At 36.1% G+C, this 14703-nt stretch overlaps 1 protein-coding gene across 1 annotated transcript in view; it reads left to right on the plus strand.

The window, feature by feature from the left end:
- The first annotated feature begins 1657 nt into the window (after nt 1–1657).
- Nucleotides 1658–14703, plus strand: part of si:dkey-178e17.1 (tricarboxylate transport protein, mitochondrial) — a 28737-nt gene continuing 15691 nt past the window's right edge. Inside the window, exon 1 of the mRNA XM_028457334.1 lies at nt 1658–1977. Coding sequence (XP_028313135.1) covers nt 1860–1977 — 118 coding nt within the window. The 5' untranslated portion in view covers nt 1658–1859. The remainder of the gene's footprint in view (nt 1978–14703) is intronic.

Consider the following 14703-nt stretch of genomic DNA (forward strand, 5'->3'; position numbering starts at 1 on the left):
GTGTCCTTATTTACTCATCATGAGACAATATTATCTTGTTTGAGGAATTTAGTCATTAATATGTTGCATGTTAATTTTTTCTCACTGATGGAGTGACCTGATTGATGGTTTCTCTCTGGGAGATGACGTCACTTTATTTTGTTGGACAGGATTTCACTAAATACCTTCTGAAAGGTTTTCCTTGCCACCATGATGAATTCATGTTGGGTGTGGGATACATATGTATGTGTTTATACATATATATGCATATGTGTGTATCCATAAAATGAAGAGTCCGTCCTTAAGACTGCTCTACTGTAAAGTGTCTTGAGATACCATTGGTTATGATTTGGCGCTATACAAATAAAAGATTGAAAGTGGAGAAATGTAAGTGTTTTGTAAGACTAGAGGATTCAATCCCAACAGAATGGTGGTTAAGTCCTGTGCGAGCTGCATTCGACAAACCCGCCCTGTGTTGTTTGTAGTGGAAGGTAGTGGTCAGCTTTAAACATCATCACCACAAACAAAGGAGCTTTCAGGGTGGGGATGCGTTTTGAAACAGCTGTTTTTACCACACTGAACCACGCCCAGTTACTACAGCTGGCTGACAGACGAGATGACCTTTGCATTAACGATTCGGAATTATAGTAAAATGACAGGAAGCAGCAAATGACGCAACTTTATCTTGTGGTTAATTTAAGTAAATAGGCTTTTGTCAAAACAATTTACAAATAAATAAAGCTGCAACTAACGATTCTTTTCGTCATCGATTAATCGTCAATAAATTAATTGATTAAGTGACTTTAAAAAAGAAAAAAACAGTTTATCTATAAAGCACATTTAAACCCTGCTTAAGCTGATTAAACTGAAATAAGTGTCTCGCACACAAACACTTGTGCGCGCACACAGAAATACTCGTGCGCCCATGCACTAATGTGTGCAAACGTGCACACAAATTTTGTTTTTAAAGTAATCTTTTGTGTTTTCAATCTTTTTTTTTTTAAATTCTTGTAGTCATTTTGTGTATTTTTGTTGTCGTTTAGTGTACTTTTCTGTAATTCTGTATGTTTATGCTGTTTGTGTGTTATAATGTAGTGTCATTTTGTGTTTCTGAAGTATTTTTTCTGTGTTTTTGTTGTAATTTTGAGTATTTGTGTATATTGTCTGCAATACCGTATATTATTGCTGTTTTCTCTGTTATGAGTGTATTTTTGTCATCGGTTTGTGTTTTTAAAGCTGTATTTTGTGTTTCCAGTCATTATTTCGTGTTTTAGGATTCATTTTATGTATTTTTGTGGACCTTTTGTGTACTTTACTGTAATCATTTATATTTTTTGTGTATATTTTTGTCGTCTTGTATTTTTGAAGTCATTTTTTGTGTGTTTTCACAAATTCAGTCATTTATTTCCCATGTCTGCCTATGTTTGTGTTTGACGAGTGTCAACAGACGTGCACGTGTATACCCAGAGTGTAAAATGTCACAAACACAGTCAACAACAGTCGTGGAACAAGCGACGTGTCACTACTGACTGTCAGTGACTGTAAAACGAGGAAAATTTACCTTAAACTGGCACAGCAGCAGCAGCACGCGGAGACACGCCCCTATCCGTCTTTACTCAGACTACTTCCGGCTTGCCTCGCGCTGTTCGCAACCGTGTTTTTCCTCGTTTCCATGGTTACAATTAACCTCCAGTGGATTCCAAGTTGCTCTCCAGTCCCTCCCAGTGTTCGCCCGCTGTCACACACATTCACACGGAGCCGCAGCGGGACCGAGGCTGCCAGCATCCAGGAAGAAAAAAAGTGTATGAAAACAACTGACAGCGGAGACTAAACTGAAGTAACTCCAGTCAGTGAGGACTTTATTTGGACGTGTGGTCATAATGTGGGACAAGGGTTCATTTATCAGCCCGTTCTACAGACCTCGGTGTTTGTCGGCAGCAGCTCCAGCTTCAGCGGGGAGAGCGAAACTCACTCACCCGGGAAAAGCGATTCTAGCGGGTAAGATTTACACAGACACGGAGTGACGGAAAAGTAGCAGAGAAACAGGCAAACTTAATTAAACACAGAAGCTACCATACTACTTTTTCTTGTGTGTTCGTTGTTTAACAAAAACAAACATTTAAACATCACAGACATAAGTTTGTGAAGCTTTTCTATTCATGACATTTTAAAAAAAAATTGATTTGTAAATTATTGAACTGCATGCATGTGTGTGATTAATCTGTTCTGTCGTGACTTAATTATATTCTGTGCTATGTTGATACACTACAGGCTTTGGATGTAGATAGTTTTCTTTAAAATGACAGATTATTGCAGTTTTTCTCAACCCTGGTGGTGGACCCCGTGTGGGGACGTCTGAAATGTTTAATTGATCAATTTTATTTTAATAATTTCTGATTTTTTTTGGACATTTTATTTCATTATTATTCTTTTACTAAATAAAACAACACACAATCTTATCTTAAACAACAGCATTCAAAGATAAGTATAATATAATATATAACTATATATAATCTTAATCTCATATAACTGGTACATTTCCTGTAATGTTGATGAATGTACATTGTCCTTGTCAAATAAACCAAATATGAATCTAGCTATTAATAATAATAATAATAATAATAATGATAAAATGTGGTATTAAAAAATACCTGAGCTGTAACAACATATATCTATCTATCTATCTATCTATCTATCTATCTATCTATAAAGCAAGGAATCTCTGTCTGTCTGTCTGTTCCGCAAATATCTCTGTGAATCAGGCTCAGAATGACCTGAGACTTTCAACATGGCTGCTGCTTGGTTCAAGGGTGTCCAACGTCATCTTTTTTGGACTGCAATGATACTGTTCATAAATTATTTCATAAGATTGTCTTAAATGCAGCTTTGCAGAACAGCTCAATGTTGACAGGTAGTCATGATAGCTCATAAGTTTAAAGCTGCGTAGTATCTACAGGAGTGACTGTACCAAGGGCTTTTAAAAAACGACTAAAGTGGGTCTAATATCCTAAAAAAAAACACTCCTTAAATATTGACCGGCAGGTGTCCTCAGTTTGTAACTAAGGCGAGTAATAATAATAATAATAAAAATAGGCTTACACTATATATGTAGTCTATATTACAGTGCTAAATATTATGCTCTGCACAGTTCATTTAGTCAACCAGCTACACACTTACACACAGACCCCTCTCTTTCGCTCTCTAAGCAAGCTGCAGATGTATGCTAGCCTATATTATAGTGCTAAATATTGAACCTCCCACTTTTCTATAGCAATACATACTTCCTACGGGCACTGCGCTAGCGTTACTAATACTTGCATTTTGTAGTTTTCTAGTACTTTGTACTACATTTGAACAAACTTGATCAAAAACTAATTCTAGAAAAAAAAAATGTCTTTCGGGTCACCAGAAATTCTTGATATTAAAATGGGGTCACGATCCTAAAAAGGTTGGGAACCACTGGATTAGTGGTTAATGCAGTACAGATCAAATATCAAATGGGGTGAGACGATACTTTGAGTTCACGATATGATAAATGATAATGGGCTTTTGTTAGACTTTAGCTTTGGGTATGACCTTTTCAACTCAATGAGAATATAAAATGCTAAATAACTAATGGTGTCCTGATCCAAGATTGATATTGAATATCGAATATCATTCCAATATTAGCAAAAAAAATAAAAATACAAGTATCGGATTATATTGGCCTGAAAGTATCCTAAGATATCCAATATAATATATATACTGTATTTAGGTTATTTTTAGTTATTTTGATTTTATATTATTTAATTGTAGAATATTTTTTGTTTAATGTTAAAATGTCATTGGCTAATAATGAATGGGTCAGTTTTTCTCATATTTACTGTTGGAATAATAACAATATCACTTGATTAAGCCTTTTCTCACATTCCACTCCACAAAAGAAGTAATAAAATTACCTTGCTATACCACTTATTTCCTTAACGATGCATCTCCTAACTTTTTAATATCACAGTATCTTATCGCGCAATATATCATCACACTTTTTTTTCACAAATCTTTTCATCTTTTGATAATAGACTAGTTTATGTTAATAGATTTTTAATTAACATTTTTCAGCTTTTGTTTAAAAATGTATCGTATATGTAAATATTTGCTTTTGGACACAGAGGGAACAGGATATTGTTGGTGATTTCCATAGTTTGACCTATGATCAAGAACTGTTTGTTTTTCCCTTGAACCACAACCAGTGAATTTTGTTTAAGGCAGTGTTTGTTTAAAATGAAACTCAAACTAATCTGATGAAAAGTGAACTGTGTCTTATTTTGTAGGCTTAATTAAGGCCAGATTTAAAGACAAATATGTCCATGTTCCTGCTGAATAAATCAGGCACAGTCAATGGATGATTTGTCCTTAAAGTTTCCCAAATTCATGCAATATTAACAGACTAATTATATTTCAGCGAGATCACGTGTCAAACCTTCCGAGTTTCCACTTCTACCCGCCGAAGAAAGAAAAATTACAATGAAAATGTTAATCAATGTGCTAATGACCAAATAAATCAGTCCCCCAAATATACAAAGTAATGTTACTCTATAGACTCACAGTTTTCCCTTGTTTACATCACAGTCATTTTTTTTTTATTACAACTTGTCAAATTAAATAATGACCAATCTGAGCACTAACACAGGAAATAACATCGGGGTGTGTTGGTGGTTTTGTATATTTTAGTTGTCATTCTGTATATTCTCTCATTTCATATTTTTTTGTTGTTGTTAATGTAATTTTGGGGTAATTGTTGTGTATTTTAGCTGTCCTTTACTTTTGTTTTTGTCATTTTGTGTATTGTCTTATCTATTGTCTTATCTTATTCTCTCATTTTCAGTTTTTGTTTTAGTGTATTTTTGGAGTAATTCTGGGTATTTTTGTTCTCATTTATGTTTTTCTCAGGTTGTGTGTTTTTGTTGATGTTTTGTGGGTAACAAGTACTTCTGTGTATTTTTGTTGTGGTTTTGCCTATTTTCCTGTTATTTTTGTGTATTTTATAGTCAAATTGTTTATTATTGGAATGATTTTGTGCATTTTTGTTGTCGTTTTACCTATTTTTCTGTCATTTTTGTGTATTTTATAGTCATCTTGTTTGTTTTTGGAATGATTTTGTGTATTTTGGTTGTCCTTTTGTGTGTTTTTATTGTGGTTTTGCATATATATATATATATATATTTTTTTTTTGCATTTCCTAGTCATCGTGTGTGTTTTTTAAAGAAGTTTTTGCCTATTGTGGTTGTCCTTTTGTGCATTTTTGTTGTCGTTTTGCCTATTTTTCTGTTATTTTTGTGTATTTTATAGTCGTGTTGTTTGTTATTGGAATGATTTTGTGTGTTTTCATTTCACGTATTCCTTGTGTGCATTTTTGTTGTTGTTTTGCCTATTTTTGAGTTATTTTTTATAGTCATCTTGTGTGTATTTGAAATTATTTTGGCTATTTTGGTTGTCCTTTTGTGTATTATTTTTGCTGTTCTTCCGTGTATTTCTCTGTCATTTTGTGCGTTAACTTTGAGGGCCACACATAATTAGACCGAGGGCCAGATGTGGCCCCCTGGCCGCCAGTTGCCCGCATGTCTGGTGTTTATCATTTATATGTGGAAGTGCAAACTAGGGCACAATAATTGTTGAAATGACTCTCTTTCCCACCAAATATCTTTGGCCTACTAAAGATCAAACTGCTTTGTATTCGACCAATTATTAAAAATTATTTGGCACTGAATGTTTTGCACAAAGTTGAAGAAATTCACCACTAACGTGTAAAATGAATAAATCCGTCATATGTTGAAGGTCTCCGAACAGGTTAACCAAAGACTCCCAGGTCTCTCATAGATTTTGTAATGTGATTGGCACGCTTCACTGTGATTTATGATTGACCAATCAGCAGCCTCCTCCTCTTCTTCCTGTTTCAAAGCCCTTGACCTGGGTGGGTGTGGGTGTGGGTGTGTGTGTGTGTGCGCGTGTTGATGAGCTGCAGTAGCTCTGCTTCATCTATCCAGAGCCTCTCTGAGCTGCTCCTGAAGGCCACATGCTGATATTTAGTAGCAATCAAACTGATTTTGTTCTTGTGCTCTGGTAATTGTCACTGACTGCTTTTTCATTGGATCAGGTTATTATTATTCGACTGAATGCTGTAAACACTTGCAGCTGTTTTTGGAACATTTGCTGTCTCACTGTAATTAAACTCGTCTATGTATATTGTTTTTGGTTTGTGAAGGTGAATCAAATGTTGTAAATTTAGGTAACATGTTAAAATAATGACTTAACGTTCCCTGCATACCTACAGTCAAAACGTCAGCTGTGTGTGAAGAGCTTTTATTTAAAAAAAAAAAAATCTATAGATTAATGACTCAAACTCTTTTCTAACCTCGCTAAAGTCTTTTGTTACAGTTCATTTGTATGTTAATCCTAAAAACAGTAAAATATGCCAATTTACTATAGTAATTATTCTTTAAATCAGAGATGGGCCATCACAGCCGGGGCCACAAAAACGTGATTGTCTGATCTGAGAGCCACATTATCAATAAATAAATAAAATACTGTACTGTGAAACCAATATAGTTTTGATAAATACCGTGATATAAATTCTTGGTGTTCCCACTCAACACTAATGTATCTTGTTGTTCTTTTCACATGACTGGTGTTATAACAGTTGGAGTACCAATACGTACGGCACTGTTTTCCCTTCAGTCCTGTGTAACCTGATTAACTGGGTCTGCTCCATAGTTGCTGCTCGCTGTCAGCCTTCCTCAGTCAGCACGTGAGGCCTGTCTGTCTAGTTTTGCAACGTTAGCAGCATGACTTTTACTTTTTCAACCTTGGGGTCGGGAGACACTGGGAGGGGGTCACCAGATGCCTTTAAGAAACAGAATATTTTCTCACCAATTTGAGCCAATTTTTGCTTATTTTCACCCTATTTTTTGCACTTACACCAAACTTGCCATATTTTAACCTATTTTCATCACTTTTTCTTGCCATATTTTTGCTCCTTTTAATGCATTTTTGCCACAGTATTCCCATTTCTGCCTTTTCGCAGTAAAATTTCAATGCCTTTCCTGCACTTTTTTCCACTTTCAAGACTTTTTTGGCGCTTTTAAACCCTTTCCACCACTTGTTACATATGTTGACCCATTATTGTCACTTTTAACCTCTTTTCACTGTATTTCATGCTCATTTTTGTCAATTTAACCACATTCACAATTTGTCATGCCTATTATTTTCAAGTTTCAACTAATTGTTCAAAATATTGACACTTTGGACCCTTTTTACCTTTGTTTTGTCCGTTTTTGGCCACTCTAATTTGCAACTTTTAACCAATTTCTGTGTTTTTTTTAAAAAAAAAATCCCATTTCAACTACATTTTCCACCATTTTTTGTCACTGATAGCCCATTTTTATTTCTGATTAAAACAAGGATTTACATCTTTACAATGACTATATACTAGGTCACAAGTAATAATGAACTTCCTGGATAACAGTGGAGATGCTGATTTTTCTCAGTCGACTCTTTCTCTACATGATGTGTTACAGTGAGTTTACGGTATGTGAGTGAAATGCTTGCACATGCCCACAGGCTTTAAGTAGACAAAGCAAGAAGTAGAAGGTCAAAGCTTAATGGATTTAGAGATCCACACACTGGGACTGGGAGGAGTGGGGCGCAATTTTCTGTGAGCTCCCATTGGTTGGTTTGAAGTTTCCCACAGCAGGCACTGGTTAGGACTGAAGTTTAGACAAGAAAGCTGAGGTGTGCGTGTGCGTGTGCGTGTGTTGCCCTGGAGTGACAGTCTAAATGGGACTCTTTTCCTGGATGTTTGTGCTCCGTGCACGGCTGTGCTTTTCTGCTCTGAGAAGGCAGGAGTGCTGGTGATTTTATGATAGACTGAGGGGAGAAGGACGTGGTTTCCTGTCACTTTTCCTGCCCCTGTTACCAGCCTGGAGGCAGCCAGCCCAGTCCTATGAGTAGCTGTCTCCTACTGGGCTCACAGGGCTCGTCAAACTGTGGCTCGCTCCCAGTTTGCTCACGTCACAGGCAATGCCACTGCCATTCACCACCAGCCCCACTGCTGCAGCCTGCAGACCTAGTGTCACAGGAGGCAGGAGAATAAATCATAGTGCCCTCAACCCCCAACCATCTCCCTGTAACAGCTTGTCAGTTAGATGTTGATTTAAAGCTCCAACGGACACAAACAAACACCAGCGAGACCATCAGTCCAGGGACTGTATGCACCAGAGATGGGAACTTTTATCACAGCGAGAGCACAAAAATGTGATTGTCTGATCCAAGGGGCTTCATTATTAACATTAATGTCAGCATTAAGAATAATGACCAATCTGAGTATTAATACAGGACGAAACAAGGAGATCATTTGTATGTTTTTGTTGTTTTTGTGTGTTTTTGGAATTCATTTTGTGTGTTTTTGTTGTCTTTTTGTATATTATGCTCTCATTTTGTGTTTTTTTGTTGTTTATGTATTTTTGGAAGAATTTTTTATTTGATTCTCTTATTTTGTGTGTTTTTGTGGTTATTTTGTATATTTTAGGAGTAATTTTGCATTTAATTATCTCCTTTTGTTAGTTTTTGTTTTTGAAGTAATTTAGTATTTGATTCTTTCATTTTGTTTTTGTTATCGTTTTGTGCATTTTTGGGCTAAATCTGTGTTTTTGTTGTCATTTTGTATATTATGCTCTAATTTGTGTGTGTTTTTGTTCTTGCTTTGTGTATTTTAGGAGTAGTTTTATGTGATTTTGTGTCTTTTTGTTGTTGCTTTGTAAATTTTAGGAGTAATTTTGTGTGTTTTTATTGTCATTTTTTACACCATGCTCTCATTTTGTGTCTTTTGTTGTAGCTTTGTGTATTCTTGAAGGAATTATGTCTTTGATTCTCTCATTTTGTGTATTTTAGTAGTAATTTTGGTTTGTATATTTCTCTGTTATGTGTTTTTGTGTCATAAAGTCGTGTTTTTGTTGATAATTTGGCTCAGGCAACAGAAGTCTCTTTTGTACACTTAATTCTGGATGGAAAACCAAGGAACGTTATCTGGCAGCTTGAAGAACATTGTGTGAAATAACTGTGTGAGAAGCTCAGACATATTTGGACAATGTGATAAAAGACTCAATCAGTGGCTGAGTTATCATTAATTATTAGTTATTACAGTTATTAAAACCTGCTGGTAGCAGTATGCAGAGTTTGGATGTAATCATTGAGAGGAAGCTCAGTGGACTCATTTTTAGTAAAAAAATCTGTGTAGTCGTCCGTTCATGTAAATCAGTATGTCTTCACCGTCCCTCAGGCTAATAAAGTGGCTCCATGTAAAATTAATCAACATCCTCTTATAATGAAGCATCAGTGGAGAATTAGCAAGTGTTGTTCAGGACAGAGGAAGTCTAAAAGGCCAGACGTCGGATGAATAATTCTTTTCATCTTAAGCGCTAAGCAAAGAGAAATATTTCTTGTCTATAAAATAGGACACATTGTATTTGATGTGCATCCATCCTCTGGCACTGTTCTGTGTTTGGACTCTACATATAAAATGTATCGTCTTTTCCTTGAACCTTTCACTATTTTCTTAGAGCTTCAGGGAGTATAAAGTATGAGTTAAAAATCAGAATCAGGAAAATCTGTTAGTGTTTGGGTTTTTTTTCTACACAGAATTAACATATCACAGTTATTGTTGGCTGCACAAAGTATGAATAGTTTACTTTAACAAGGATGGATGAGTATGGGGCGACCATGGCTCAGTGGTAGAGTGGGTCGTCCAATAACTGAAGGGTTGGGGATTTGAATCCCGCTTTAGCCAAGTCATTGTCGTTGTGCCCTTGGTGGTCGGAGGGACCGATGGCACACCATTGGAGCCTCGCCCCTGTCAGTAGCTGTGGCTACAATAGTAGCTTACCACCACTGTGTGTGGAGTGAAAGAATAATGCACATCAATGTAAAGTGCTTTGAGTGTCTATGATAAAGCGCTATATAAAATCCAGTGTATATTTATTATTTATTACTATCCACAGTCTCTCAGGCAACAGGCTAAAGCAGCTTGGTCTAATCTGTGGCCCCCAAAGCAACTACACAAAACGACAGATTGAACAAAAACACAAAATGACTCGAAAGACACACAAAACATAAGAAAACCACACAAAATGACTCCCAAACAGCAACAAAAACACAAAATTACTTTAAAGACACACAAAACATCAACAAAAACACTCAAAAAATGTCCAAAACGGCAACAAAAACACACAAAACAACCACAAAAAGGTTGTTTTGTGTGTTTTGTTTTTGTTTTGAATACAACAAAAAAAAAAGAAAAATCACTAGAATACAACAAATAAAAATATACTAAAATGACAAGAACACACAAACCCATTGTTCTTTCCTATATTAATGCTCAGATTTGATCAGACCCATTTTTGTCCTCCATTGTAATAAAAACAATTGCACATCCCAGGGGGGCATTTCATCGAAGTGTTCTCAGTAGAGTCAGGCTTATGGTTTAAACCTGGTTCAGCTAAGCCCTCCCTGACCATGCTGGCTTTCACCATTTCATCAAACTCTTCTCAGCTTGAAGCTCCCCAGCTGAGCCGAGCCAGCTGACATTGTTTAGCTTAAGTGGACGTCCTCATAAGACCCACAAGATTGATCACAGGTTTATGGATTAGAGTGACGGCACATGTGCTGCAGCTTTTACGATGAATGAGAAGCCAACAGAAACCGATGCTGAGACCAACAGGACGTGATGTCATCTGTTACTGAGCAGTGAAAATAAATAACGGACACATTAAAAAAAAAAAAAAGGACAGACTGTGGTTTGAAAATTTTAAAATGAGTAAAGGGTTAAATAAGGTGTTATTTAGTCAGTTTATCATAGCAAACAACTGTGGTCACACACGTTTAATAAAAGAGATGATGTAACTCATAATTAAATAATATGTAATTTATGAGACTTGTTTGATGAATAGTTTGTTGAACTCAGCACTAAATGAATGGCAGGAGCAGCAGCGGTGCTGTTGGATGTCACATCCAACACTGTAGACGCTGCAGGTGCAGGTGAGCTGTGCACGGGAGTTGCGTGCACTGCGCACACATCCCGAAACGCAATAGTGTATCTTTGTCCTTGGGAGCTTTATTTAACCTGAGTGCTCTGCCCTGTGACTGTCCCTGAAGCCCCTCCCTCTCTGTATATCTACAGCTTTCTCATTATTAATCTCTGATCAACGAATGGACACATTTATACCGTGCGTTAAACGGAGACGATGGATACAGACGTATTCTTATATATTATTACTGATGGTTTAAACACATGGAGACTGTGATATCTCATTAAAAATACGGTACACATTAAACATGTAATAAGACAATGATTCTATCGTCATTTGTATGGATTTAAAATCATATTAAAATATTTACCATATATTATATTCTGTGTAATTTCCTTTTAAAATACTGTATTAAAGGGGTATTTAAGTCTTTTTGACTCTGTTTTTCCTTTTGTAGATCATTCAAAAATGATGACGTGGTTTCATGAGAGTGCCTCTGCAGCTTAAGGCAAGCCTGCTGCTTATCCCTGGTCAGGAGCAGGTTTGACCCTCGGACTGTGTTACTATGGTAACCAAGGTGTTTTCTTGTTAATGAAGTTAGAACCTGACTTAACGAAGCCAGTCTCTCAGGTTAAACTGGACCTAACTCTGAGCTGGGTTTGATGAAATACCCCCTGGGCTAATAAAGCATATTGTTAGAGTCAGTTAATGGTTATCCAGATGTGGAGCTTCACATGCTTAAAAGCTGCCACATTTAGAGACCCTAATAGTCTGTCACAAGTTCTTGAGAAACAGGAAGTTAGTCAGCAGACCAAATGTGTGGAAATGCTCATTAGTCTGTAATTCTGTCAGGAACTCAGCGTCTGTCCGTCCTCAGCAGCAGCTGGCTGTCTGCCTCCTCATCTGGATTATTGCACGAGCTGAGAAAACAGGGAATATTTGCAGTGTCGGGTGTGTCTTTAATCAGTATGACTGTGTGAAATATATGGAATCAGCTTTTTATTTTTTATTATTTTGATTCTTTTTTAATTTTATTTAAGATCCCTGTCATCAACAAATTAGAAACTGGTTTCACTTCAATCTTTAGATTCACTTTTCGATCCAACCTCAAACTCTAACTCTATTCTCCTTTTCTCTCTTACATACAGCTTAGACTAGAGAATAAATTACTTAATCTCACACAACTAACCAGTTTGTTTGATGTGTGAAAAAGAGGTAAATGTGCTGCATTAGCACAGAGTTCAATCCATTATAACTTGCTCCGATCATACCTTACCTTATGGTAGGTGTGGGCAACTGGGGGCCACAGGCAGCCCTCGCTCTATTTTTGTTTGGCCCCAAAGTATACGCACACAAAACTTCTCCAAAAACCCAAAAGACAACTACAAAATTATACAATAGCATTAAAAAAAAATACAAAAATTATTCTAAAACAATAAATAGACTAAAAACAGGTAAAAGGACAGCAAAAACACAAAGATGACTAAAATACACAAAGATTCCCCCAAACCCACAAAACAACTACAAAAATAATAGAAAAATATATATAACGATAAAAAAAATACACAAGAATTACTCCAAAAACACAAAATGACTTTAAAAAACATACAAAATTACAGAAAACTACATTTAGACAACAAATAACAAACACACAGAAGAACCACAAAAAAACACAGAATGAGAAGAAAAAAAAAATTACAATTTGACAACAAAAATCACAAAATGTATTTTTAATACTAGATCCTACAGAATAAATTATTATGACTGAACTTTACTGAAAGAAAAATAATTTTGATGACTAAATTAAGATTAAAACTAAAACAAATTCAACAAAATACTAAAAGAAGATGATTACAAATTTGTTGTGAAAGTGACTCTTTGTTTTGTGGTGAAATAGATGCATTGAATCCACATTTCTTAGAAACACATTGGAACATCAGGTTCTTCTGTGGATGATTTTAGAATCTTTTTTTCTTTGAGGGTTTAAATCCAAACAGTGCATTACATGTGACGTATCCAAGCACTACTTAGTCCTGTGGAAACGCACCTTTTTAAAAACCTGATACGTACACAAGGACCACTTCAATGTCTTTCCATCTATTTTTGGGATGGTAAATGTCAGAGGTTCTGGGTGCATGCATTGATTTTATGACAGGGTGAGGATAAGAGGAGATGGGAAGCATGAGGCTGCGGGAAGAAAATGAGGAGGAGGAGGAGGAGGAGAGGGGAGCAGGTCTGAGAAGATCAAGATTAATGACCATTTTCCACATGTAAGCCACGCTTGGCAGCTACACGGGAGTCATTTAAGGTGTAAGTGTGTGTGTGTGTGTGTGTGTGTGTGTGTGTGTGTGTGTGTGTGTGTGTGTGTGCGTGTGTGTGTGAAAGAGAGAGTTTGGAAGCTTGCAGAAAAATGAACTTTGAGACCAACAAGCTGCTGACGCTGTTGTGTCTGATGAGGATCGATGTGCTCAGCCTCTGATTGACTGCAACTCGTCTTTTTATTTTACAAGCTGTACAGTTTTGACAAAATAAATGAATCCGGTGTCTGTCTGGCTTGGTTCTCCATAGAAACGCTGAATCCAGATTGGGAAATCTGAAAAAGAAGCTTTGTGAGCATCATGTGATTTCTGTAAAATGAGTTTTTCCTCACATGTGCTGAACTCTAGAGCAGGATTATAAACGTTCAGCTCACTGGTGACTGAAGCTTCTTTGTGTGTCAGAAGTAGCACAAATTGGTTCTTTTAAGATTCAAAGTTGAAGTTACCGACAGTTCAGGCAACATTTGTGTCAAACTCCAGGCCCAGGGGCCAAATCCAGCCCTTTTAGAGCCAGATATGTAACAACGACCCAAATTTATAGTATTTTTAGTGATTAAAAAAAATAATAAAACCCCAATTGTAATACCTGGTTAATATTGTAACAAAAGGGCTGAGCCAGAAATGTAATTGAAAAAATGTAATAAAACCCAAAATGTTACAACTGGACAACAATGTATCAAGATGCTGAACTCAAAGCGTAAAATGTTTGACGTTTTTTTATATATATATTAAATTTTTTTAATACTGTTTATATATATAAAGGTAAGAAAACGTTACCGAAAACGTTCTCCAAAAGGCTTTGATAAAAATAAATATGATACTACTCTACATTGATGCAATAATCCCTTTAATCCATAAATCATTGACTCACTCTGAAATAAAATGATTACACTATTAGGGGAAAAATGTTCTGCCTGCCCCATAATGTAATAACAAAAAGTAAAAAAGGTTTTTACGTTTTATGCTCAGCATCTTGTTACATTATTGACCAGTTATTAAAAAAAGTATGTAATATGTAATAATGTAATAACATTTCGGGTCGTTTGTTACATATCGAGCTCTGACAGGCCCTTTTTAGTGTCTAATTCAGCCAACAGGAGAAATTAGAAATGACAGAGAAAACATGAAACCAAATAATTCAGCTGGCCTAATGGTCACCAGTTTGAATCTCACCTGGACGCTACACTGTGGCTGCCCACTGCTCCTCAGTGATAGGTTAAATGCAGAGACATTAGAAAACTATCCAATTATTCCAATGTTTTTGCCAATCTTTAATGTAATGAGTGATATGTGAGGCTAACAGGATCAATAATTACACCAGGAAAACAAGTTGATTTGACAATATTATT

This window comes from Gouania willdenowi, chromosome 9 (genome assembly GCF_900634775.1).
Source record: "Gouania willdenowi chromosome 9, fGouWil2.1, whole genome shotgun sequence".
Classification (NCBI taxonomy): Eukaryota; Metazoa; Chordata; class Actinopteri; order Blenniiformes; family Gobiesocidae; genus Gouania; species Gouania willdenowi.